This window comes from Mytilus edulis, chromosome 7, assembly GCF_963676685.1.
Source record: "Mytilus edulis chromosome 7, xbMytEdul2.2, whole genome shotgun sequence".
NCBI lineage: Eukaryota > Metazoa > Mollusca > Bivalvia > Mytilida > Mytilidae > Mytilus > Mytilus edulis.
The window spans coordinates 5159172-5183084 of NC_092350.1; the positions used below are offsets into that span (position 1 = coordinate 5159172).

At 33.0% G+C, this 23913-nt stretch overlaps 1 protein-coding gene and 1 long non-coding RNA gene across 4 annotated transcripts; one reads left to right on the forward strand and one right to left on the reverse strand.

Annotated features, from left to right (window-relative positions):
* Nucleotides 1-767: 767 nt before the first annotated feature.
* On the reverse strand, nucleotides 768-12128 carry LOC139529778 (BTB/POZ domain-containing protein kctd15-like). 3 transcript variants are annotated; one of them, XM_071325664.1, is made up of 2 exons: nucleotides 12017-12128; nucleotides 768-2560 (listed from the first exon to the last, which is right to left on the reverse strand). In XM_071325664.1, exon 2 carries the CDS (start codon nucleotides 2531-2533, stop codon nucleotides 1793-1795), a length of 741 nt encoding a protein of 246 aa, XP_071181765.1. In that variant the 5' UTR covers nucleotides 2534-2560; nucleotides 12017-12128; the 3' UTR covers nucleotides 768-1792. The 3 variants fall into 3 exon arrangements, with proteins under 3 accessions (XP_071181765.1, XP_071181766.1, XP_071181764.1); XM_071325665.1 differs by having other exon boundaries at nucleotides 12024-12116; XM_071325663.1 differs by lacking the exon at nucleotides 12017-12128 and adding an exon at nucleotides 5710-5829.
* Nucleotides 5863-20162, forward strand: LOC139529780 (uncharacterized). The gene is made up of 3 exons (XR_011665890.1): nucleotides 5863-5944; nucleotides 19093-19308; nucleotides 20131-20162. It is a non-coding gene; the product is annotated as an uncharacterized lncRNA (long non-coding RNA).
* The last annotated feature ends 3751 nt before the right edge of the window (nucleotides 20163-23913 follow it).

Here is a 23913-nt window from a genome sequence, read left to right on the forward strand (position 1 = left end):
AAATTATATTAAAAAACATGTCACCGATGAGTTAAAAAAGATATTTCAATTTTAAAGCCAAAAAATGGCATTTTTCCACCAAAGGGAGATAATTTGGAATTTTTTCAATGCTGTATACATTTTAAAAGTCATCTTCGGCCAACACGAATTGTTTGTTTTTAATGATTTTTGTACCATATGATAAGTAACAACTACAAAAGGTAACAAAAAAAATTTGAAATGAAAAAACAAATGTTTATATTTTTTCTAAAATTTTTATACCCTCGAGCCTCCTTAAGGGGTCATTTGACAATTTGGTCATGTTGACTTATTTATAGATATTACTTTGCTGAACATTATTGCTGTTTATAGTTTATCTCTATCTATAATGATATTCAAGATAATAACCAAAAACTGCAAAATTTCCATAAAATTACTAATTCAGGGGCAGCAACCCAACAACGGGTTGTCTGATTTGTCTGAAAATTTCAGGGCAGATAGATCTTCACCTAACAAACAATTTTCCTACATGTCAGATTTGCTCTAAATGCTTTGGTTTCGGAGATATAAGCCAAAATCTACATTTTACCCCAATGTTCTATTTTTATCCATGGTGGCCATCTTGGTTGGTTGGACACATTTTAAAAACTAAATATCCAAATGATGATTGCAGTCATGTTGGCCCAGTAGTTTCAGAGGAGAAGATTTTGGTAAAGGTTTACAGACGACGGACGCCAAGTGATGAGAAAAGCTCACTTGACCTTTCAGGTCAGGTGAGGTAAAAATGATTTGATGAACACTCTTTACAGAAATTAATACTGAAATAAAATCATTCCTTAACAAGTTTGGATGAATTTGTGTATGTACTTAAAATACAATACATCAAAATAAATAAAAATCCACTTCAAAAAGTAAAACATCTTATAAACACTCTTAAAACTATCAAACACAACAGAAATAAAAATAAATAAAAATTAACAAATCCAACCACACATCACAGATTTATGCTCCTTTGCAATACATGTTCTTGACACATCCACACAGATTTATAATGCTCCTTTGCCATACATGTTGACACATCCACATGACTGAATGTCTGTTCTAAAGCAATTTATTTCTTATATTCTTTAAAAAACTAATTCAACATTCCCTATCAACTGTCCACTTGTGCTTCCAAAATTGAGGTATTACTCAAGGGATTAGAAGGCCTTTTAAAGATAAATATATATCTTAGGTACCAGGATTATAATTTAATACGCCAGACACGCGTTTCGTCTACATAAGACTCATCAGTGACTCATTAAGATGTACCTTTCAAATGAGGAAGGTAGTGGAATGGATCTAATAATCTAACATTCAAAGGGAGGTAATTCTGAGTGAGTGAAAATTATGGATTGGAATATACCGATGTCATACCGGTATGTAAATTAACATCACATACTCCAAAACCTTATGCTCTGATCAATAAAAGACCTACACTACTGACTAATATTGTGCATTTAAAATATTCTTGCAGTAAGGTGCGGTCAACTTTGATCTGAGTTGACTAGGATTGCTAACTTTCCTAAGATGTGCAGTTCTCTTTGGGTTCTCTGACTCCCACCACCAATTAAACTGTATACGTGACCATGAAAAAGGTTCCAATCATATGTCCCTATTCAAATGTGTTGATTGTCAAAACAAAATGGGGTTTCAACCCCTGGAACCCCCCCCCCCCCCCTCTTTTTGGATCCACCACTGATAATTTATCTGTGTAGCATGCAAAGCAAAGGAGCATTTTTTTTTATCACAATTTGAGGAAATGGAAAAAGATCTACATGTATGTTACAAACTTTTTTATTTTTGGCAGATTTAACATCCAACGATCTCTGTATGTTTGTTCTATACACAGGGACCCACCGTTAGCACTCTTTACTGATGATGACGATGACAAGTTAGAATGAACTAGTTCCCAGTTACTGTTTTTCAGTGTTTCTGCAAGCCTCAATCTGATGTTCGCACTGTTCAACTCTAATTCTACATAATCCATACCATTGGTTGTGTCCAGGCGTTCAATGGCATCCTCACCTATCAACTGTATGGGTAATGACAAAATGACATCTTTCCTACCTATCATTATTGTTTTTACTCGTGAGTTTTTGGACGGCATTGTTGCAGTTGTCCCTATCCTAACCTCTATAATTTCTAAGTAATGAGTATGAGATTTATTTTGGGAGGAATCATCTTGTGTCTGTATCACTAATTCTATCAAGGGACTAATCTGGTAAAAGTCAGCTTCACTTAACAGTAAGTCATAATCTTTGAAATCATTTGGCAAACTTAGTTTTGACGATCGGAGAAAATTCAAAATATATTTAAAAATTTCACCATCTCTATCTATAAAATAATGTCCATTCAGATCTAGCCTTGATGGAATGTCTCCTCTAAACATGGCTCCTAACATTGAATCTGGATATCTGCACAATGTAGATCTTGTCGTAGTGTAAACAGTGCCACCTACATTTAGGTGTATTATCTCAGACCCACTCATTTCCAGCTGGTTGTCAAGATGCATTACACTTTATTTCTGTGACATCTCTGCCTAAAATATATAAATGTATATTTCCACATGTACAGGGAATTATTACATATTTAAACATATCGTTTGAATTGTTTTACATTGTCATTTCGGGGCCTTTTATAGCTGACTATGCTGTATGGGCTGTGCTCATTGAAAATTGTATGGTGACCTATAGTTACAATGTAGGAGATAACTGTACTGTATTTTAAGCTCCGACGGCATCAATTGGGGATTTGATGGTCGCAAATTAAGTTTACTGGCGATGCGTTAGCCTTTTTCGCATTTTATTAACAACGATTTTGTTATGTCAGGGCCGTAACTACCTATGAGGGCAATTGCCTCCCCTGAATTTTCTACACCAAATTTGTTTTTTGAAGTAATAAAATGAAATATTGACAATATGTACACGAAGAACTTGAATTTATTTTATAAACAACATAAGTTTACAGTTTTAACAGTGTTATCATGATACATGATATAGGTCTATATATGTCATTTTCCAGATTTTTGATCGATAGTGAACCGTTTCAGTATTTGTTTTTTTTCGTGTGGTCCGTTATTCAGTATTCATACGAGAACACATATATTTGAAACTTTGCTTTCGACAATTGTGAATCTTTTATGATATCGGAAATTCGTTACCGGCTGAATCAGCTGTTGGATCATTTTTTTTAACGTCTCCCGATCGTACGGGAACATTATGGTTAATGCCTTAGTAGTTAAACACTCCCATTCGTTTTAGCAGGAACTTTCTATACTGTATATAAAACTTAGTATAGAAAGTCCCTAGTTGTAGTTATATACATGTCTGTTCAGCTTTCAACAATATTGGAATCGAGTCAAGGTCCTCGATAAAAAAATATCTTGCGTTCTATGATCTTGCTTTATATGTTTTTTTAACATATGTTTTTTGCCTTTTTTAAATTACCAGTTTGATTTCTAACAAAAATATCTTTAAATACAAATAATAAATGTTTGCATAAAAATTGCTTCCAGGATACAGCAATACTGATGTTTCTTAAACTAAGGAAATCGAAGGAAAACGGGTCATTTTTAGCCATTTTACTGAGAGAAAAAAAAATCAGCGGTTATATAATATGATGAAAACTTGTTTTGTAAAAGAAATTATTTCCTCAAAAGACAAAAGTTTGAGCGTTTTTTTTTTAAAATGTTGATGATAGACCATTCATGATATACGATGTCATCATTATGGAACTATTTCAAAAATTTTGAAGATGATCCAAATAATTTTAAAGAACACTGGTTCAATGGCTTTATGCTTTAAATATCTTATAAATTAAGTATTGAACTTTTGTAATTGCTTTTCTGAATTCGACAATTGACCAGTTCAATTTGAAATCCATTTGAATCAAGGTAAATTTATAGAGATGACCTGCTGTTGAAAAAATACCTGATGAATGATTTTTTTCAGTGGTTTATGTTAGCTGAAATATATGTTTTTGTAATCATGGTAATAGGCCTAGGTAACTATAGCTAAGATGATAGACTAGTGCATCATGTTCAATGATATTCATGTAAGTAGCCCAGAATTATTCAAAATGTTACAATTTACATGAACATCAGTGTACAGGTTAAACTTAATAATATACATTTTCCGTTAACAGGAAAATAATGTTTTTTTCGTTTTAGATTTTATGCTTGAAAAATTCCCAATTTGATGTTCAAGGGACCCATTTGAAAACACCTGGAATCATCCCTGTGTATTTTATATGTTAAAAATTGATGGTAAACATCATGAACCTGGTAAGCTGAATTTAATTATTAAAGATCTGATTTTTGTGATCTGACCATGATGTCATTACTTGTTTCTAAACTAGTTTCTATTTAAGTTCATTGGAAATTACCATTTGACGTGACTCTCAGTCTGTACAATATGCATCCCTTCATTGTGTAATTGTTCTATAATTTTTGTATCTCTCACTTTGTCTACATGTATATGACTTTTTGTGTTTCTTTGATACAGATGATGTGGTGCTGTACTTACATGTATACATCTCGTCATTGTATTATTGTTCTATTTTTTAATTCTGTGTTCTTGTCTTTCATAATTGCTAAATTAATGCTTTGTCTTTATGCACTTTTGTGTTTCTTTGATAATTTTTAGAAGAAATTCACAATAAGCATATTATAGACAAGCAGAAAGAAGGACAAGGGAACTTCTAATTAAGATTCTGCAGAGGATATGCCTTAAAGTGCTACAGTCTATACTCTGTCCACACTTTGAACGACAAATTTATTTTATATCTACCTGTGTGACGTTAGACACACGATTCTACATCACAGTTAATGTTAATCTGATGTCACACAGGTAGATATAAAATAAATTTGTCATTCAAAGTGTGGACAGAGTAATTTGACTGTAGCATTTTCATATTATACAATTTTATTTATCTATGTGAAATCTTTAATGGGTGGATTTTACATAGATAAATAAAATTGTATAATATAAAAAAAAAAAAAAAAAAAGCAATGAATGAGGTTGTTAAATTTGATGTATGCCTTTTTGCGCTTAAGTGATTAAGATGATAACACAATGTCAACTGCTGTTCCCCTATTTTTGACATTTTAACCAATTCATGCTATTGGTTGTTTGTTTTGTTCACCCATCGTTGTCAATATCATGGAATTTGATGCAACTGTCATACAAGTGAGAGGTTTAGCTAGTTATATATATAAAACCAGGTTCAGTCCATTTAAATTGTCTACATCCCGTATGTCCCATTGAGTAAAACTAAAAGCCAGAATTGGTATCTTCAAACTCATCTAAATCTTGATAGGTTTACGGTGATACATCCAAGGATATTAATACACCGCGTGTGCGTCAAGTAATTTACTTAAGATGGGGCCCGCCCTTACAATTTCACTAAAGGTTTTAGCTGGTTCTTCTGCTGTCTGTCTGAATTTTGATGAAGATATCTGGTGGTAGTAGGTTCCAGTCTTTAATGGTATTTGGAATGAAACTGTATTTTAAAGTGTCTGTTTTCGTTTGAAGACTTTAAAAGAAAGACCAGAACATAAAACTGTTCCAAGGTCACACACAGTAAACTGGTAAATACACATTGAAGTACAGACTGCTGCACGCTTGGTATACATAGGATATGGGATATTAGTATGTAGATTAAATGAACTAAACACTAAGCTTTGATTACCACTAGCATTTCTTCGTTTTTCATCCTTTTGGGAAAAAAATCCGGAAACTCCCAAGTCGAATAAAAATCTGAGTCGATGACGGATTTGATAAAATTCCGAACAAGTCTTTGATTTATGCTCCATTACATTTTAGGGAAAACAAAACGGTAGTATTTAATTTTCCCAGCATTAGGTTGGCCTTTTGTGTACCCAAGGCAGGTGAAGGAAGTCAAATTAGGAGCGCTGTGATTGGATGTAAGGGTACAATATATTTTTTATTTATCTATGAATAACTGCAGTGTGTATATTTACAACATAAATTTTGAAACCTATTCAGACTTGTGTGGCCTTATCCAGGGGTTGACTTGTGTGGCCTTATCCAGGGTTTGACTTGTGTGGCCTTATCCAGGGGTTGACTTGTGTGGCCTTATCCAGGGGTTGACTTGTGTGGCCTTATCCAGGGGTTGACTTGTGTGGCCTTATCCAGGGGTTGACTTGTGTGGCCTTATCCAGGGGTTTGAAATATTTTCTAGAGAATTCATGATTTGAAAAGACTTGCAAAATTTCACAAATTAATTTGGTGCAAAATGACGGTGGGCATGGATAACATAAACAAGCTCCGTTGGAAGTTGGTCATGATACTATTTGGCTTTAATTTTTAAAACACAATTATAAAGTACTAACACAACATATAACTGTTTTATCCAGGTTTTTATCTTAAAAAGTTGTAAATTTAGAAAATGTTAATATTGTCGCCTATGGCAGAATAAATAGTACCGTTTTCCCTATAGTAAACGTGAGGCATACTTACTGTAACCAGCAAAAAGTTGTGTTATACAGTCGAAATCACGTCATCATGGGAAAGTAAATGAAAATTTTTGGAATTTAGGCAATTCTGTTCTTCCAACTTCTAATAAAGCAACACATATAGGAATATGTCGTACAGACGATGATTCATGTATTAAAGCTACAATAGATGAGAATTTAAAGAAAGCAAGAAGGACACTTTATTGTTTAATGGGGGTTGGACTATATGGCGAAAATGGACTAGATCCACAAACCTCAATGTCAATTATATGAATACTTATATTATACCAATAATGTTTTATGGATTGGAAATAGTGATCCCTAGAGGAAGATGTTTAGAAAATTTAAATATACAATTTAAGAAGTTCTTGAAACAATTGTTATCTTTACCAAAAACAGTAGCAGATCCTGCTATATATATGATTTCTGGGATGTTACCTGTAGAAGCTCAAATAGATGTAAAAATTTTAACTTTTTATGGAAATATTACGAGACAAGGAAATTTTTTTATTGAATGGCAACTAGCGGAAAGGCAATTAAATGTTAAAGCTATTAATAGTAATAGTTGGTTTAGTTTACTGTGGAAAATATTTTTGAAATATGAACTTAATGATCCTGCACAATACTTAGTTAATCCAATTAGAAAATGCCAATGGAAAAGGGAAATAACTTCCAAAGTTCAAAAATTCTGGATTGAGAAGATACTGAATCAAGGCAAAACTTTATACCAGTTTAAAATATTTATCGTTGATATATAAACCAGGACAATGTCACTATGATCCTATTGCAAATACAAATACTATGAATTCAAGGGAAATTATTAGAATTCCTACAAAATTGAAAATAGCTACTGGGAGTTACATTCTGCAAACAGTTAGAGCCAAATTTATAAGTAATACAGAACTGTCTATATGCAAACTGTGTAATGAAACAGAAGAAACTTTACCACATTTTTTATTAACGTGTAAAAGTTTAGAAGATATTAGAAAACCAATTTTGGAAGAATTAATTAATTCCTGTAGTGAAGAGTTAGCTGTCTTTAATATGAAACAGAAAGATGAACATTTTAGCATTTTACAACTGATCATAGATCCCTTTACTTACATGACAATGTTAAGTTTTCCTCAGTTAAGAAATGAAAAAGTTTTTAAAGTGATACAGAACATTATAGATCCAAAATGTAGACGATTATGTTACAATCTCCATTGTGAAAGGTATAGACTGTTGCAATTAGATGATATAAAGAAAAAGAAAAGAAAGTAGATAATAACATTTTATGAATCCTAAGTGACGATTGGTTGTCTACTCTTAAACAGTGATATCTTTTGATAAATATTTTAGATTTTAAAATATTTAATGAGTTGATGATATTGACATACTAGATTATGGAATGTGTGTCCGAGCGAGAACTTCTCTATGTTCATTACTTTAGGAATATCTATCTAAAAGTAGTATTTTAATATTCAGCCCCATTCATCTATTTAGTCAGACGTCAGTCGCTACCTTGATATACCCTTTCTTTTTTTAAATTTGTCGGGTAACTTATGACAATAAGCATTTGACGTCTTGAGCCGAACAATTTTATCATTTTTACACAATTTAATCTACTGTGTGATGGTTCATATTCTGGACGCCTGTCTTTGCTCCTTTGTAATAAATCTACATACCAAAAAACAAATATGAAGCTTAGAAATGGAAAAATATTAAATACTAAACTCGTTCAAAGGGTATCTACACGTCTCAATCTTCAGAATCGCTTATCTATAAATACTACTATAGCTAACGTTTTTAACAATAAAAATCGTGGTTACCCTTCTATCGATAAGTGTCATGCCAAAAAATGACTTACGTGTCCCCGTCTTTCCACCAACAATACAGTAAGGTCCACATTTAATGGTCGCACATTTTCTCTAAATTTTGAAACTGATATTACTTGAAAAACAAACAGTATTATTTATTTACTCACATGAAACAAACCGGGATGCAGTATTCAGTACGTAGGTGAAACTGGGCGATATTTATCTAAACGCACGCAAGAACACCTGTATCGTTTTAAAAGACCCAATAAATTCAAAAGTATCATTTATCAACATCTTAAGAAGCACAGTCATCCTATTAAATATTTAACAGTTCAACCTTTAGAAGTAGTAAATAAGCAGCCTGGTGAATCTCATTCCAAGTTTGTACGATCACGAAAAATAAATGAATTAAATTGGATTAAAAAATTACAGACAGTCTACCCTCTCGGTCTTAATGATAATATCATGGGAATTGGCAATATATCAAGAACCGATTCTGTTAACATTTTGGATATAGTTTCTAAAACTGTTCGTAAAAATCGTTCTCATGGACGCAGAAAAAATCGCAATCAAAGAAAATTTCGGACCAACCATACAAATATTTCGGACCTAATTTCCATTTCAAAAAACAACGGCAGACATTATCTGTTAACCAAGCTTTGTTCTTTACCTATAAATAAATTAAATAAAATTTTAGAGGATTGCAACACAATTTCATATTACAGTCCTAAGTATGAAATTGTCCAAATTATAATGGCATATTGTTATTCTAAACTGTTTCCAAAAATTGATCGCCCTGAAGATCATAAAAAACATTTTATTAAAATAAAGTATGTCAATAAAGGTTTTGATTTTGTAAATATTGCCGGTATTTTTAACGACCATTCTGTTAAAGACCAAATTCCTGGATATTTTGATAATACTGAACTCCCTCTCATTTGTTATATTTACAAGAAATCTACCCGAAAATATGTGTTTAATTATAGCCAATTGTGTAAAGATGTAAATATCACTGAAAATACACCTATGTCGTGTAATTGCAGTAATTCAGAATACACCTATGCACCAATTTCCCATGTTATAACAGGAGACCTTAACATCGTTCGCGACCGGGAGTTAAAATCATTCCTCAGTAAAGGACCTAAATATCGTCCCCCGTCAACTATTAACTGGAATGAGTGTCGTAATATCATCAACGACTCACTCCGCGCCTACTGTTTGAAATGGGTAAAACGGGAAAAAGCTGACAAAAAATCTTTGGACTCTTTTATTAATTCAGTAATGAAGATAGTTGATATTCGAATACAACATTTTAAAGAACATTTTACCCTCAACAAAAACTATAAAAACCCTATTTCGCGTATCAAAAATAAACTAACTGAACTAGCCAAGGAATTTGTTTTTGTCCCGGCTGATAAAGCTGCTAATAATATCATTATTGTTTGACGTAAATTTTATATAGAGGTTCTGCAAAAGGAAATCACGAATTCACCAACATTCCAACTGACTTCATTTTCAGAAAACGACATCTGTAACAAACATAAACTTTTAGCTACTTCTTTACAAGCAGAACCAAACACAATGAAAGTCCCAACTATGTACTGGCTTCCGAAGCTGCACAAAAAACCTTACAAATATAGATTTATTTCATCTTCCAGCCATTGTTCAACTACTAAATTGTCTGTTTTACTTACTAGTACACTTGGTACAATAAAAAACCTGATAATAAATTGTTCAAATAAGGCCTTTGAAAATAGTGGAATTAATTACTTTTGGAGTGTCAAAAACTCGTTGGAAGTACTTGATAAATTGCATGCATATATTGGTGATTTTGAATCTGTTCAAAGTTTTGATTTTTCTACCCTATATACCACTTTGCCTCATATTCTTATTAAGAAAAAATTCACATCCCTAATTAACTGGGCATTTAAAAAGTCGGAATGCGAGTACATATGTTCAAACTCTTTTAGATCATTTTTTAGTGGCAATAAACAAAAGAACTATGTCAATTGGACATGCTTTGATACTATTTATGCACTTGAATTTTTACTTGATAACATTTTTGTTCGCTTTGGAGATTCCGTATATCGTCAAGTTATTGGAATTCCAATGGGGACTAACTGTGCACCACTTATTGCGGACCTGTTTTTGTATTGTTATGAGTTACAATTTATGACTAAAATTAGCAAAGACCCATCAAAACAACATTTGATACAAAAATTTAACAATACTTTTAGATATTTGGATGATATATTGGCTCTAAATAATGACGACTTCAGTATGTATACTAAAGAAATTTATCCTGTAGAACTTACTTTAAATAAAGCTAATGATAACAATGACCACTGCCCTTTCCTCGATCTTGATATCTATATCATAAACGGGAAGCTTAATACAAAAATTTATGATAAAAGAGATGATTTTTCATTTCCTATTGTTAATTATCCATTTTTAGATGGTGACGTTCCCTTGTCACCATCTTATGGTGTTTATATATCTCAACTTGTACGATTCGCTCGTGTATGTAACAATGTATTAGATTTTAGCGAGAGAAATTTATGTATTACTGAAAAATTATTACACCAGGGTTTTCGATATCACAAACTGGTCAAAACATTTACTAAATTTTATCACCGGTATAAGGAAATAATTCGTAAATATAACTCAACATGCAGACATCTTATACGTTCAGGTATTTCACATCCAAAATTTTATGGAAATATTCTTTATAAAGCACAAAAATGTCAGTATTCTCCTCAGAAACTAACAAAACCTTTAAATAGACTTATTAAAAGGGGATATAGTTACGATACTGTTGTCAGGTCATTAAAGATTGCATATTTTGGCTTTAACATTGATTCACTGATGGGGTCTTTGCATCGGAACTAAACACATTTATTTCTAAAAAAAAAAAAAAAAAAAAAAAAAAAAAAAAAAAAAAACAGTTGTTGGCATGACACGGGTTATGTTCTTCTCATATATTTTATGATAGTATGATACTAAACCCCTAACGGGATGGATTGTACCTGATATTCATATGATGAAGACATAATCTTTCAATCAGTTTAAATGAGGTCTGGAGCTGGCATGTCAGTTAACTGCTAGTAGTCTGTTGTTATTTATGTATTATTGTCATTTTATTTATTTTCTTTTGTTACATCTTTTGACATCAGACTCGGACTTCTCTTGAACTTAATTTTAATGTGCGTATTGTTATTCTTTTACTTTTCTACATTGGCTAGAGGTATAGGGGGAGGGTTGAGATCTCATAAACATGTTTAACCCCGCCGCAATTTTGCGCCTGTCCCAAGTCAGGAGCCTCTGGCCTTTGTTAGTCTTGTATGATTTAAAATTTTAGTTTCTTGTGTTTAATTCGGAGTTTAGTATGACGTCCATTATCACTGTACTATTATGCATATTTTAGGGGCCAGCTGAAGGACACCTACGGGTGCGGGAATTCTCGCTACATTGAAGTCCCATTGGTTCCCTTCGGCTGTTGTTTGCTCTATGGTCGGGTGGTTGTCGCTTTGACATATTCACCATTTCCTTTCTCAATTTTATTAAGCCCAATTTTATCGGCAAGAATAAATTGTACAATGTAAATAGTGTATAGTGATATTGGTGGAAGATATTTTTATTCATATTGTGAAATCCAATACTCGGAAGAGGTGTGCCTACATTGGCAGAATTTATATAACAGATTACAGATAACTCCTGTTACCTGTTACCTAATCTGTAAGTTCCGCCTCTGTCAGGCGCACCACCATACGATGTAACTTGGGTGTTGCTATATACAGGGGCTCAATCACACCTTAACTACATGATTTATTATGGGTTTCATCATGAATTTTATGTTAACCAGGTATATACAAATAATGACCATAAATGGGAAGATAATATATACTTTAATGGGAGGTTAATATATACTTTAATGGGAATTTAAATATACTTTAAATCATGGGAAATTTAATATATAAACTTTAAAGCAAATATGTACATGACTCCACTCCTGACTTATTCATACTTCTACTTGCACAGTTCTCCACATGGAATTAATCACAGTTTCAATATTATTGTTAATTGAATAATGACGATAACTAGGTTATTTGAAGTAGCGAAGCTCTTCTTTGATGTAGTCTATAAAAATAACCTCTATAGATACACATTCAATATTAGAGATGATGGATTCGTCTAGAAATTCAAAGGATGAACAGTCAATAATAACTTTAAGTTGTAAGTCTTCTGATGATAATATTTCATTATACAACATAGTCATATAACTTTACTAGTATAATATTTAGGAAATGTTCCTGTATGTCTCTCAATTTTTCACAATATAGAAGGAAATGTTTAATGTCCTCACTTCCTTTGCCACATAATTTACATGCTGAATTAGTTCCACCAGATCTGTCGAACTTAGCTCTGTCATGCTGTAAGGTATAAGTTCCACACATGATTTTTGCGCTTTAATACTGGCCATAGTTGAAGTAAACGGCTCTGTTCCACAGCTATCCCAGACATTGTGGGTTTTTCCTTGAGTGATATTATTGACATTTAAAAACTTAAGAGATGACTTTGGTTTTACATCAGATTTTAGAAGATCAATCCAATACGAAGAGATAGATTTTCTTACAATGTTTTTCCACTCGATTTTTCCCGGAGGCACATTAATAAGATCATGTGGTGATGGTAAGCCATACTGTTCTGTTAAGTCAACAATTTTGACAAACTAACTATTTGAATCCCTTGGCATTACAGCCAGTTGTCTTATAGCAACATCACGCTCGACAGAACCATGGTTTCTGATGATATTACCGAAAAAATTCAGCATACGCTTATGCAATTCAGCCTCAACTGGAATTTGACCGAGAAGTAAGTAGACAGCACTAGTGGAGGTGCGCTCTGGCAAATGCTGGATCTGCTTTAGAAGCTTTGTGTAATATACGGAGAGTAATTTCATATCTGAGACAGAAAGTATTATGGAGTCTAATCCGTTCAAAAGTCTGGGTAGCACATAAATTTTCACCAGGTGCATAGAAACTTTAGGTTTAAGTCCATTCAATCCATGGAGCCAAGCTCCCATGAGGGCATACACTGTTTTCCTAGCTGTCTGAATTCTATTAGGTACACAATCTTTCACACCATATTTAGAATTGACATCATGATCTATACCAAGATGAGTCGCTTTACCAGAATTTTGAAGAGGCTGACCATTCAGTGTAAATAAATGTTCAGTTTTACTTCCATATTGTAGAGTACATGACTTCTGACTACTAATTATGTAGCGATGTTTATTTGCATAATCAGACAAGACATTTAACATTGTTTGCATCTCATACGGGTTGTTGGAATAAAATTGAGAATGGAAATAGGGAATGTGTCAAAGAGACAACAACCCGACCAAATAAAAAACAACAGCAGAGGGTCACCAACAGGTCTTCAATGTAGCGAGAAATTCCCGCACCCGGAGGCGTCCTTCAGCTGGCCCCTAAACAAATATATACTAGTCCAGTGATAATGAACGCCATACTAATTTCCAAATTGTACACAAGAAACTAAAATTAAAATAATACAAGACTAACAAAGGCCAGAGGCTCCTGACTTGGGACAGGCGCAAAAATGCGGCGGGGTTAAACATGTTTGTGAGATCTCAACCCCCCCCCCCCCCCCCCTATATCTCTAACCAATGTAGAAAAATCAGAGTAACATCGTCGGCAACAGTGGGTATTCCACAGTAAATAGAACCCAAGTGAGCACCAAGACCATTCATTTCAAACGTTTTCAGTAGTGTGTTTATGAAGACCTTATAGGCAGTCGGGGACCAAACTCCACCCTGGCGAACACCCTGGAATTCATGAACTGGTTTTGATTTGATACTTTGCCACATTACAGAGGACTCCAAGTTCTTATACCACTCATTGAAAAGTAACCAATTGTCACCGGTCATTCCACCTTTATACATCTCTCTCATTAGCCCAGAGTGCCACACAATATCAAAAGCTTTTTGAGCATCACTAAAAGTTATGATTAATTGGTTTTTTTTTAATTTCTTAGCTTCAGCCTTGAGTTCAGTTAAGATTAATGCTGCTACAGAAGGACATTCCCCAACTGTGAAGCCTTTTTGCAACCGACTTTGTTTATCTTTGATAATGTTCACATTTTTTGATAATGAAGTTTTTCCACTACTTTTCCAATAGTACTTGTTACGGTAATTTTACCGTGACGATAAGAGGTAGGCATTTCTCTAGGTTTGCCCCCGTTTTTGAATACTGGATAACATATACCACTTTTTAGATTAGATGGGAGGTTAAAATGTTGAAATATAAAGTTTACTAATTTCACAATAATTTTAATAATAGGTTGATTACCATATTTTAAATGTTCAATGGTAATACCTTGTTCATCAGCTGCTTTTCCATTTTTGAAAGACATTATACACTTTCCCACAACATCCTCAGATAAAAATTCTAGGGGTTCTTTATTAGTGTTAAAAAGATCCTGTAGTATTTTTACATCATCTTCGACCAATTGTTTATAACTGTTATCAAAAAATTCATTATCAAAAGGGGTAGACAGCTCTTGGGCCCATGTTTCACAAATGGCTATAGAGTCACTAAAAATCTTGTCATTATATCTAACAACAGATGTTGATATATAGTTGTGGTCCCGTTGGCGTTTGATAAGTTTATAAAATTGTTTTTGATCAGTTTCACGAAGTTCCATTATATTGATAAGGTTGTCTTGACGTTTAGATGCTTCAAGCTGTCGCTGAGCAGACCTGAGATCTTTTTTCGTTTGTTTAAATTCCTTAAAATATTTGTTATCTTTGCTTTTTGGTTGACCAGCTTGTTTCCATTTCCAAAAACAATGTTTCTCTTTCCTAATAATATCCACAATATGTGGAGGCCAAACTCTGCCTTTCCTACGAGTACGTGATCCAGAATTTTGTTTAGATGGGACAAGCTCCATAGATGTGTCAGTAACCATTTCACACAGATTATCTATAAAATTATCAAGCGATTCCAAATCCAAATTTTGGAGTTCAGAGTCTAGTTTATGGCTCAATTTTCTTTGATATTCATTAGTGTCAATTTTATTCCAGTCAATTTTCCGCACACACTTGTTATCTGAGTTAGTCGACTCATCAATATACTTTTCCATTGGAACAGTTATAGTACTTCAACTGTATATAATTTGTGAATTAAAAAAAATCAATGACATCGCATTTTAGAGAAGATATGTTTGGTAATATGCTTTTAGAAAAAAGTAGTGTCCCAAAGTTATTTTCTTGCTTCAGGTTGAAACATTGAAACATTGAAATATTTTATTTCATATCACAAATAAGAAATAATAAAATTGAGAATGGAAATGGGGAATGTGTCAAAGAAACAACAACCCGACCATGAACAAACATGAAAATGCATGAACAAACATATTTACAAATGCATGAATAAATGGGAAGGTAAATATCATTTGAAAATTGACAATTTTACAAAACTTGGCTAAGCCAAAAAGAACACTTTATCTTTGCTGTTCATTAAATTAGAGAAACTCATAGTATTTTTAACTTTACAAATATCTACAGGCAAACATTTCAGGTGTTCTTCATTAAAGAAAGTACTGAAATTCATCTAGCACATTTCTGTTACATAAATCACATATTCTTTCTGATCTATCAATGCTATAAAATCTACCAAATTCAATAGGTAACCTTTGACTTCTGCACCTATATTTACACAAATTAATTCTTAGATCAAAAGGCAATGTAGTTAAATAATCTTCAAAACAAGACTTGTAGTATACATTCTATAATTTAAACATTTTGACGTATTAAATATCTGAGCTTTCCATTCATTTACAAACAAATTGTGGTAATACTGTTTCACATTTTTAGACAACTGACAGTTTGTATCTATATATTGATTATTCCAGGCATTAATAAAACCACATTCATGTAGTATATCTTTTACACAATTCAACCATTTAGAGTGGTATACATTACCAGAATCAAGTTTATATAGCAATTTCATACAATGTACGATAATTTTTCTCTTTTTTGCCAGTAACAATACGTTTCCAGAAACCAACCATTCTTGCCTTTAAGGGCATACGATACAGTTACAGGGGAGGTAATGACGTTGCTAACGTAAAATATATCTAAAATGTTATTTTCGCGACGTCAAACTATGACATATCGGGAAAAGATGCATTTTTCGACTATTTTTTATCATTCAAACTGATTTAATTTTAAAACAAGTGCATGGACCCCTATTTTTTAAAACGACATTTTGTTTCATTTTGCAGGGAGATTATGTGAACCAAATTTTATAAAACTGTAAATAGAGGATTTTTTTAAATTTTGATAAGTATACAGCAAAAATATACGAATTTTTCTTAATTCATGACCATTTGATAAATATGAGTTATTTCTGAATAAAAAATGCATATTTTTTTAGGATACTTATAAAATACAAAAATTAAAAATTATTTAACAAAAAACAATTTGTGTTTATCTTTTAAAACAAAAAAGTTATGGCTTTCTTTCGAAAGAGAAAATGCGGCCACAAGTCCGAATTTTGAGCAAATATACAAAATTTCGACCTCATTTAACTCAAAAAGTAGCACATGAAGGTATATTTTTTATTACATATTTGATTTAAGCAGGCAAAAACTAGCCTATATGGAAATTTTCATCAAACTGTAAATGCAGGATCAAAACTGTATCGTACTGTGCCCTTAAGTTAATATCAACAGACATTGGTACTCTATATATAGCTACCTAGTTCACCATATACAATGCAATCAGGGGCCGGTTTCACGAAGCTATCATAAGACATGTCATAAGACATATCTTAGGACATGTCTTATGATCCTCTTATGACTATCCTAGGACATATCTCAGACCTCGTCTCGAAGCTGTCTTAGGATCATCTTAGCTAAGACATCCTAAACCTGTCGCAAGTTCTTTAAATTTTCAAATATAAATATGATCTACGGAAAAAAATCATGTAAATGTAGTCTTACCATAAATTATTCTAAACGTATTGATTAATATAATGACATAATTTGCAAAATAAATATAAAAAAATAAAAGGAATTTATATATAAATTATCTTTAAACAATACATCAATATAAATATGAAATTTTCAATGCAAAATTCAGAAAAACGAATATAAAATTATGACATTGTTTTGGTACAAGTGAGTTGAATTCAATTTCGACTTTATTGGTTATAAAAGGTTAAGAGATAAAATCGTGCAATTTTTATATCAATACATCGAATTTTCATTGTTGACAAATCCTGATAATCCGTCAATGTATATATGTTATAAGCAGGAACAGGAGAATAGATAATTAGATAATAATAAGATATTTTTTTTTCAAAATTAATATAAAAAATGAGTGTAATTTATATAAATAAACGTATAACTATCCTAAGACCATCATAAGACACCTCTCGCGTTGTCCTAACTTTATGACCAACTTTAAGAGATGTCCTAATTTAGGACCGCTTTGTGAAACCCATTTAGGACTAAGATATGTCGTAAGACCATCCTAAGACATGTCTTAGTCCTAAGACAGCTTCGTGAAACTGGGCCCAGGTGTACATTTTTTTTTAACTTTCATTATATATTTACAAAATTCTAAGTGCAATGATTCAATAACAAAATTTTTCTTATATCCCCAAACTTCTGCACCGTACATTAATATAGGGCCAACCATAGCATCAAAAAGTAACAAAACATCTATATTAAGTAAATACAATTTTCTTGCCTTACGTAATACATAAATCATTGCTTTTCTGGCTTGTTCATTTTGTTGAACCAGTCTAGATTTATTAACATGAATGAAAAGTACCTTTTCTAGAAAATACAATACCTAAATATTTGAATTCATCAATAACAGATAAACGGTCATTGTTATATATAAAATAAACAATTTCAGCCTGTCGACTTTTAGAAAATATATCATTAAACATACAGGTTTTGATATGTGACTACATGTATTATTAACTCAATTTATATTTCATGTTTTTTTGTCAAACGTATTTCTATTTCTATTTATGTTTATTGTCTATTGCAATGGTGTGATAAAACAATCAATGTACTGATTATGCCTGTAATGGGTCCACTATTGGAAATAAACATATATCTTATCAAAATATATCTTTGATTTCTGAGTCTGAGTACAAAAATCGCGCTCGAAAGTTTTATGACCGCAAGGCCTCGGTAAAGGCCTCATACCGAGGCCTTCTATATTAAACTATACAATATAGGTTCTCTTCATTGTTGAAGGCCGTACAGTGAACTGTAATAAATCTTATGTTTATCAGTTGTTGACGTTGGATAGTTGTATCTTTGACAATCGTACTTCATTTCCGTATTTTGATACAACTAATTGTATATATAACAAAGTGCTACACGAACATGCAGTGAAAACACTTTCCATTTTTTAATGTCAGATTGTTCTTCTGGTTCTAGTGGGTGTGTTTTACTACATTGACTGGCAATTAAACCATCGCACGATCGGCATGGTGCCTAAGCAGTTTGGTGGTTTATTTTTACAAATTGTGACTTGGAGTTGTCTCAACGTCACTCATACCACATATTCTTATATCTATTTAGAATATTGTTGTTGTATAAAGTTGGTCAGTAAGAAGGAGGTCATTTTGTTTTTGTGTAAGTTGAGCCCCTCTATATTGTAATTGGACATCTTTAAATCTATTCCATACAATTTCTTAACGCAAAATTTTGTGCATACTGAATTTTTTTATTTATATTTTTTTTATTTAACAGATATGAACTTGAAAAGATGTATAATACAAGATGTTTACAAAAATGGACAGAGTATATTATCACGCAGAAAACAAACGGAAGATGTAAATGTTCAACGGGTTTCCTTGACATAACTGGTTCATTACTGGTTCATAGTAAATCGTATATATAGAATATTCACATTGTGCTATTTGTACATCGTCTGTAGTTGAACAACTAAAAAGATTTCACAAAATAGTAAGTGTTTTCTCATTATTTTTTTTTTGCTTATTTATTTTTCTTAACTTCTTCAAGGAATCACAGTGACATTAACATTGAAAAATATGTTGAGGTCTGTGTGACGAAAAAGACCAATGCACTGTTTAATACAACAAAACACATAGAAAACTGGAAAAGATTAAGCAACACGATCCCCACCAGGGGTTGAACTCTAGTGTTGTCGAAGCGTTAGCAGCTCTTGCTCCACTAACGTTACCCTTCATAGAACCCCGGCTTGCACGTAAACAAATACAATCGAGAAATAGACCATTGAATTGTGGTTACCCTGTTCATTTGGCATAACGTGACGGTACCAATTTTACCGCACCAGATCCGTGTGACACATATATTACATAATGGTCAACAAGGGGAACAATCATTTCATATTTGAAGGGGGTGGTTGTGGCGCAGTTTTGCGAGCGCGCGTGCGGCAAACCGAGCGAAAATTTATTTTTACTATCGACACATTTATTTAAAGTAACGATCGAGCCTCATGAAACTTCCTGTGTACCGTAAAGGTCAGCAGTTCCTGCTTCACTAAAGACATCTGTCGTGTTAATCCTTTTTAAAATCAGTTGACGAAGCATATTCGGTGATACATGTAAGGCATCACACAATAATGGACTAGTTGTTCCTATTGGGGCGGTCTCTAAGGCGCAGGATTCTACACTTACATTCAAACCTACAAAGAATATAAAACATATCTTGTATCCTACAAATTATAATATTTTGAACTACTTTTATTATATATAACATAGATCAAGCTTTCAGATTCAATTTAAACTTTATAATATTTTCCAGTTTCAGAGAAAATTACTTTCAGCTTATACGATGAAAGCCGTAACAGTTGTTCTTTTGTTAGCCTTACTATTTTGTGTGGCTGTAGAAGGTAACATTTTTTTTTATCCCCGTTATCAAATAGAATAATTTTTTTTAAAGACAAACATAAATAAATTACAATCACATGTCATTGAGTCTTTTGATGTCATTCTGAATTTCCAAAAACAAAATAATGAAAAATCGTGGTTATCAGGGCTTTGTGTGTGTGTGTGGTTTTTTTTTCTTTCTTTCTTATTCTTTCTCATTGTGTGTGTATGGAGGGGTGGGGTTCCTCATTTCACCTGCATACATTTTTTATAATCGTACGCCAGGAATTTTATATCAAAATGGATATCTCTAATTTCCTAATACGCTTTTGGAACTATAATTCAGAAAACACTGTATTACCAACTGTATTTCATAAACTGGCATACGTTTTTATACTAGCTGACAATTGAGTCTCTTTTGTTTTTTCGAAGTTAAAGATATTTCATACTGGTCTATTTTCAATTAGTTGCTGACGCTCACTATGGATGTCCATTGAACCAACATAAATGTCATGTTTACTGTTTAGCTCGTGGATGCAAGGGAGGTTACTGTGGAGGCTGGTTCAGATTGAGGTGCAAATGTATTGGTTGCTGAGGTTAGTAGATTTATGTGTAGTAATACATGTATGAACAATGGACACATATACATTTTCCGTTATTCATGTGTAGTCGGTTCGGTGATGATGGCAATGATGATGTATGGCTATGTTAAGTCCAATTGAAAATTAGTTGCATGTTCAAGATGAAAACAGGTTAATGCGATATGAATATGAACCCTGCTTTGTATCAGATCGACACCCTGAGCCGGATTTTTCAACTTGCTAGTTCACAAGGTAACAGTACGCACGAATATATGCCACACTACCAGGACAATTATTCTGAATCCGAGCCGACCAGTGTTTGTTCTCTATTCCAATGACGGCCCGTACTTAGCGGAAAAGTAGCAACAACAGCTGCCCTGGTCGGGGATCAAACTTACGACATGTAGCGTTTAAGGCGAGCACGAGTCGGTTTGGCTTTATTATACTGTAGCGTAATTTGATAACACAAAATGAAATAAATGAACAATTTTTTCATAGTTCAGCGTTTGTCCGGCAATCTTTGCTTTGCACATATAAAGTGGTTGTGTTTAATTTTTAAGAGAAAGTACTTTCAACGGTGTTTTAAATGCATTTTGAAATAAAACAAAACTTGTTTTCGTATCAATAAAGAGTTTTTCATGATTTAATCTATCATATGCATTCGTTTATTTTATTGTAGGGTAAATGGAAGAGTTTACTACAATAGAGGGCTTCAAGATATCCTTGAATATGCACAACACTGTTATTAGCTTATTTCTTCTTTTTTTAAATTTTAATTCAACTGTTGTCTTCTCCATTATTATAACTATGCAACAGAATACACAACGACATAAAATATTTAACAACTTGTAATTTGTTTTATTAATTATTAAACATTGACAAAATTGAGCAAAACAACTGGTGCCACATTTTGAGCAGGATCGACGTACCCTTCCCGATTGCGTGCGAGCATACCCGGTTTTTAGTGTGATTCGTGTTGCTCAGTCTTTACCTTTCTATGGCTGTTTTGTATACTGTTGTTGTTTCTCTTCGACTTGTGAATTTAGAATGTCTCTTTGGTATCTTCCACGTCTTTTTTGTACACTATACCACTTTAGGGAGCTACCATTTGATTTTTATGGGTAAGGGGGGGGGGGGGGGGCTGTTAAAAAAGGAAGGGTGAGCAACTTGGCAAAAAAACACAGGGCAAGATGACAATTTATGTAAAAAAACGGTCAGGATAAACTAATAAAAAAATAAGGACAGGACCGAATAGAGTGAAAAATAAAAAGGCAGGACAGAGATTACAACTAATGGGTCAGGGCATAGAAAATAAAATATTAATTGCTATCGGGCAGGGCTTAGAAAATATGAAAATACTAATTGCTATCAGAACAGCTCTCCAAGAGCCAGTAAGAAATAAAAGCACGCAGAATCTATTTATTACCTAATTGAGAATAGATGTTTTACTGGCAAGTTAAATTCAGACCATAAAATTGGGTATAACAGAAATGAACAGTTATCCGACATCAAACAACAAGAAAAATCAAACAGTATAGAGGAGCAAAATGATACAGCATACTGAACATAACATGAAAAAGATAACTTGAAATTAAAGAAAAGAGACTTACAGTGACAAAAAGATACAATACTTTCTGGAATATGTCCAAAGAAGACATTGAAGGGCATAACAAACTAATCTTCCGAAACATGCAAGACCATTGACCCGGTAAATGCCCCAGCAAACAATGAGACTTATCAGGAAAAGAGATATAAGAGCCTACAAATAAACGAAATCAATTCACTTTTTCTGATATCAAAAGGTTTCAGCAACTTAAGCATTGCATGTTTACTTTTTAGACATTGTTACTTAATGCATGGAGAGTTGTCTCATTGGCAATCATACCACGTCTTCTATAAAAGGAAACCACTCAAATATTATAATACCAAGACAATAAACTGATTGAGAATGGAAATTGGAAACATGTCAAAGAGACAACAACCCGGCAACCAAAGAGCAGAAAACAGAAGAGCTTAAAATGAGACAACTCTCCACAAGAGACCAAATGACACAGAAATTAACAACTTTAGGTCACCATATGGCCTTCAATAATGAGCAAAGCCCAAACCGCATAGTCAGCTATAAAAGGCCCCGAAATGACGAATCTAAAACGATTCAAGCCAGAAAACTAACTGCCTAATTTATGTACGCATCAACAAACAACAACCCCTAGATTGCAGGCTCCTGACTTGGGTCAGCCACATACATAAAGTACAACTTAAGAACGAACTATAAAATTCAGTTGCAAAAGGCTTAACTAACATCAGATGCATGATACAAATAGAAATACTACACAGAGTGGACGTGGCAGGGCACTTGTATATCCCAACAACAAAAAGACACTAAGTACAGATCTGAGAGTACTCGCAGTTATCTGACAGCTAGTTCAAAGCCACTAACAACAAATTAAAAAAAAATCATGCATCTAAGACTTAATTATCAATCAGTACACATCCAACATCCAATGGATTTAGCCTAAAGACGTCATAAACGGTCGGAGAAAAACATGACCTTGTGCAATGCCAAAAAACAGGTATCGACAGATCATAGATCCATGAATGAATAACAAATATATTGAGCTTGTTTGCAATTTGGTGATAACAAAATCAAAATTAATGCCAATAAAAAAAATATTCAATGATCTAATTACAGTTTTGAATTGGTAACCTTTTAGAATAAGTTTTATTTAAAGGATCGATAAGTTTACCAGGATCTCTTTTAAACATGTTTGTGAGCGCTCAACCTAACCTGGGACAGTGGTGTCTCAGCACAACTTAAGAACAATCTGTTAAATTCAGATTAAAATGGCGTAACTCACCAGATCCATACATAGCGAAACTCATAGCTAATGGCAACAAATAATTGGGCTCCTTAAAAGAAATCTAAAAACATAATATCAGAACATCAAAACTCAGGCATATCTGGCGCGAGTCCGACCATATTCGTGTTCAGTATTGGACCCGCACACACCCTAAAATCGAGATGGTCCAAAGTCGAGCTGCCAGATACCGGTAGATAGATGGATAGATAATTTTATTAACCAATCATGGTGCCCAAAATTTGAGCTATACAATCAAATGAATTACAAAATAAAGCA